At 58.5% G+C, this 4,406-nt stretch overlaps 1 protein-coding gene across 7 annotated transcripts in view; it reads left to right on the forward strand.

The window, feature by feature from the left end:
- Positions 1 to 3,789, forward strand: part of SPECC1 (sperm antigen with calponin homology and coiled-coil domains 1) — a 229,979-nt gene extending 226,190 nt beyond the window's left edge. For 6 of the 7 annotated variants that reach the window (XM_014542865.1, XM_014542863.1, XM_014542864.1 and 3 more), the window contains one exon: positions 459 to 3,789. In XM_014542865.1, coding sequence (XP_014398351.1) covers positions 459 to 548 — 90 coding nt within the window. In that variant the 3' untranslated portion in view covers positions 549 to 3,789. The remainder of the gene's footprint in view (positions 1 to 458) is intronic. The other variant, XM_014542866.1, reaches the window with a different exon arrangement.
- The last annotated feature ends 617 nt before the right edge of the window (positions 3,790 to 4,406 follow it).

The raw sequence follows: 4,406 nt of genomic DNA on the forward strand, positions 1-4,406 counted from the left end.
CCACGTCCTGGGAGGAGGCTGGGCACTGGGAGGTGGCCGGGTCCTCGTAGGCGGCCGGGTGCTGGGAAGTGGTCAGCAGTTCCCTCGGCAGCGGCAGTGGCAGTGTGGGAGGTCAGTGTGGGAAGCAGGTGTGGCAGTCACAGGGAACCCAGAGAAGTGGAGACCCTTAGGATAATGGAATTAGGGTGACTTCCTCTTTTCACACTTTTTTTAAAGCTGCCATGTTGTTAACAGGTGAGCAGGGTGGAGGTCATGTCCCATGTTTTTAAAAGGGAAGGTGTCTTCTGAGTAAGAAGAAAAAGCTTTTCTTTTCCCCGATCACGTTTCCCACTGCCTTGGTGCTGCCTGCACCTGCGCCTTCCCGGGCGGGGGGTTCTCACAGCGCAGCCCTGGCCTGGGTCCGAGCTGCTTTGTGGGGAGGGTGCGTGGTGCTGCTGACCTCTCCCTTCCTCCTGCAGGAGCTCAGCGAGATGCTGCACACAGACCGGCCGGACTGGCAGAGCGTCATGCAGTATGTCGCCCAGATCTACAAGTACTTCGAGACCTAAGCCTGCGGGGCCCGCCAGCCGCCACCTGCCATCATCCCGGAAGCCCCGGTCATTCCACAGGCCCTGCTCTCACGTCCAGGGCCTGGCTGCTGGGTTTCAAAGGAAGGTTCCATCCAGGGGTCCAGCTGATAAATGAGACAGAGCTGGCTCCACCGTGCACCCACCTTGAATTGAGATGCATTTGGGGTGTTGGTTGGGGAAGCTTTGCTCTCCCAGGGCCTCCCTCCTTCCAGACCCAGGAGACCCCAGGGTGGCATGTGCAGCTGTGTGGCCTCCCCTGGAGCCGCCCTGAGATTCACAGGGACAGCCGGCACTTCCTGCCAGTCCCCTCGTTACCAGCGTCCCGGCTTTGGCCTTTAAAAAAACCTTGCCCTTCTACCCACCCACCCCCTCCAAAAACACCCAACAAAAGATAAGCATTTGCTCTCAAGCAGCCTGGAACACGTGAACCCTGCCGTCTGGGGTACGCTTATGGTCTAGGTAACAGCGGCACAGCTAGGACTTGGTCACAGTTTGAGACCACTGTCCTGCACATGCTGTGTGGATGGAAGATGGGCATGGGAGAATGAGAAGGAGCCCCTGGGTAGTTCGCTTCACTGTCCCTGTGGGGGCCTCCAGGTGGGAGCCTGGCTCTCTGGGTGGCGGTGCAGGTGGGAGCCTGGCTCTCCGGGCGGCGGTGCAGGTGGGAGCCTGGCTCTCCGGGCGGCGGTGCAGGTGGGAGCCTGGCTCTCTGGGTGGCGGTGCTGGGACTGGGTCACTCGCAGCTGCCTGTGCTCATGCCGAAGGGAAGCTGCAGTGACTTCGCCTCCTCCATCTGTCCTCCCATTTGCTCCACTCCCATTCTCGCCCACACACGCTTGTCCCATGTGCAGAATGAACCGACAGGAAGCCACTCGTGTGAAATCCCTGTGTCTGCTGGGGTTTGGGGTATTTGTGCAGTGAAACAGCCTACGGGTGTATTTCTTGGGATACTGGGCAGACAGCAAATTTAAACATTTCAACTTTAGACTTGTTTAGCATTTAGTACTTCAGCTGGCAACAAGGATGGGCAGAGGTGGAAATGCAGTTTCTCTGCTATTCTGGGGTCACTCTAAGTGACAGCAGAGCCCCCTCGAGCGGCCCCATTCGCCTGGGAGTTACGCTGAGCAAGTAACCACCGGTGGTTCTTCGGTGTTCCTGGCGGCAAATAAATGCACATTGCATGGCAAGTGGGGTGCGGTGCACATAAGTAAATCGGGGTGAATTCATCAGTGCCCTTCACTTGCTAATGAAGGTGCCCATAGCTGTGTTAGTGCCCCCAGACAAGGGTCATTGTCACAGGTCACTGGGTGTTACAACAGCGCTCTCCCTGCTTACGTCAATCTCATGGTGGGGTGCTGTTCCAGCCGGGCCGGAAGCTCCAGGCCCAGCTCTGTCCTGGGAGAGGCGAGTTCACCCTCCCTCCAGGCCACCCGGCAGGCCCACCCGCCCTCCACGCTGTGGAGGTTCTGGGGCACTGGGGAGCACCTGGCCTGCCCATCAGGTGTGGGTCCTGCGTGTTGTCTGAGTCCCTGAGCCCAAGGAGAGAGCGGCTTCGTGGCCACATGGGGCCTGGCAGGTGCTGCTGCTGCTTTCACATCTGGCCCTTGGTGTCCAGTGGAGGCGGAGGTGCCCTCCGAACAAGTCCCCTCCTCCTCCAGTGAGCAAGTGAAAGCCTTGCTGGGCCGCTTCCTGTGGGACACTTGCCTCTCCCACTGCTTCTGCCTGCTCACCACCGCTGTGGGGGCGGAGCCCGGGCAGGTGAGCAGCAGGTGCTGGCTTATCACCTCGAGGCTTTGTGCAGGAGAGACCCTGAGGCCTTGGGATGGGAGGGGGGTCAGCACCGTCAGCGCCTGGTGCAGTGACTCCCACGGTGATTCAGCACAGGCTCGGGCGGGGGGTGTGGGGGGGGGCCCTTTCCCCTCCCTCTATGCCAGTCCTGCTCCCTGCAGGTTAGAAAGAGGGGGAATGTCATACAAAAGGAAGACCATGTGCCAACTTATTTTTATAATCCAAGGGAGTTCCTTTACTACCATTTTGTTGCTGGTGGGCACGCGTGGAGGGGCGCGTGTGTCCTGTCGGACAGCACAGTGGCTGAGCAGGTCTGGCTCTGGGGGCGGGAGGGGCCTGCAGGCAGCTGGGTGCCAGGCCAGCCGGCACTGCAGGGTCTGGGGAGAAGCTGTCCCAGCCGGGGCTGAGCCACAGAACAGGGTTTTTAAATGTGTTTTTAGTTGGAGAGCTCAGAGCACAAGGGGAATGTGGGAAATAGATAAATAGAAAACGCGGCGGCATCAGCGAGTTGTGTCATTTCGTTTCCTGTCCTGAGGTTTTCAGAGGCTACAACAGCCATGTTTCTCCCATCCTTTAGCCACTGCTCAGTCGTTTAAAAGTACTTGGTGGTTCTGCAGACCCTATTTTTAATGTATTATTTTTATATAAAAAACATGTGCGATATGCAAGACCCATGAGAGCAGGCGGGGTTTTTAAAAGACATAGAAGTATGGTCTCTGCACCGGCTGGTGTCGTGGCCTTGAACTGTGGTTGGTCTCCGGCACTGCCGAGCCTTGCCGCCCGGGGTAGCGTCCTGGGGAACCGCACACGCACACTCCCCCACCCGGGCCCCCTCTCACTGTAGAAAGGGGCGCAGCCTCCGGGATTCCTTCTCCATCTGTTGTTGTTCACAGCTTTCGTTGGTGCGCAGGTGTTACACAAAGTGCACTTCCCACGGCGCTTAGCCGCCTGGCGTCGCAAGGGGTTCTCAGCCGCCCTCTTCCCCGCTGAGGCGAGGGCAGGCCTTTCACCGGGTGCGGGTGCGGGTGCGGCGATGGAGGGTTCGGGTCTGTGAAAACCCCTCTGCCAAATGCAGCCCCAGTTCTTCTGCTCCCAGAGCTGAGCCATTTGAGACGACTGCCAAGGACATGCAGTGAAGGTGTGACCTGGCTGCCTGTTCACTAGTGAGTGTGTGTTTAATGTCCCAGAAGCCCGAGTTCGCTGGAGGTCGCCTCCCTGACCCGGTTAGAGTTGCTGAGGCCCTGAGTGCTGAGTTAACAACGGGAGTGGGATGCAGCCGACACACCTGTGGCCTTGTTGCTGCACAAGCTCACCAGGTGGTCTGAGCGTCCTCAGGGCAGGCCGGGCCAGCAGAACTGGGTGCACGATTAACTGAAAGTGTATGATATATGACTAATATTTCTAATAAATATATTTTGTTTCTGTCTGATTATGAGTTTTTCCCAGTGACATCTGCTAGTATTTTCTCCAGCTACCAAGTGCACATTCAGACTGTTTTCAAACTAGTGTCTCCGTGTCCTTAGTCCTTGTTGGGCGGTGATTCCCCACGCAGCTGCCCTGAGCTGGCGTCACTAGAAGTTACCAGAAAGGACTGGGGTCCCAGCGGCTCCAGCCTCCTCCCCCTCGCAGCCCTCTCCCTGGGAAGAGCATCCTCCGGCCCAAGGTGTGCAGATAGGTGGAGAGCAGCCCCCGCCCCACCACTCGGCATGTGCGCAGAGGTCCAGGGGAGTATCCGAGACACAGAGGCAGTGCTCAGAGGACGTTTAGCGGGGGCGGGGGTGGAGGGGGTTGGCACCAGTCAATTGTGCGTGCTGATTGGTCAGGTATGTGTGCTGTTCAGGTGTCACTCGGAGGCTGTGTCACAGCAGAGGAGAAAGGAAGCTGCCCCTTCTAGAATCCACTCCCCTGCTTCCCGGGAAGCCCCGCTGTCAGGGGCCTTTCCTGGGGAGCCCTGCATCTGCTCTGTGGGGCCTCTGAGGAGAGCTTCCCGCGCCCCCGGACGCACCAGGACTGCGCAGGTTTTGTTGGTTCAACATCTGATTACCTGCA

The sequence above is a fragment of the Myotis brandtii genome, unplaced genomic scaffold (genome assembly GCF_000412655.1).
Source record: "Myotis brandtii unplaced genomic scaffold, ASM41265v1 scaffold314, whole genome shotgun sequence".
NCBI classification, from domain to species: Eukaryota; Metazoa; Chordata; class Mammalia; order Chiroptera; family Vespertilionidae; genus Myotis; species Myotis brandtii.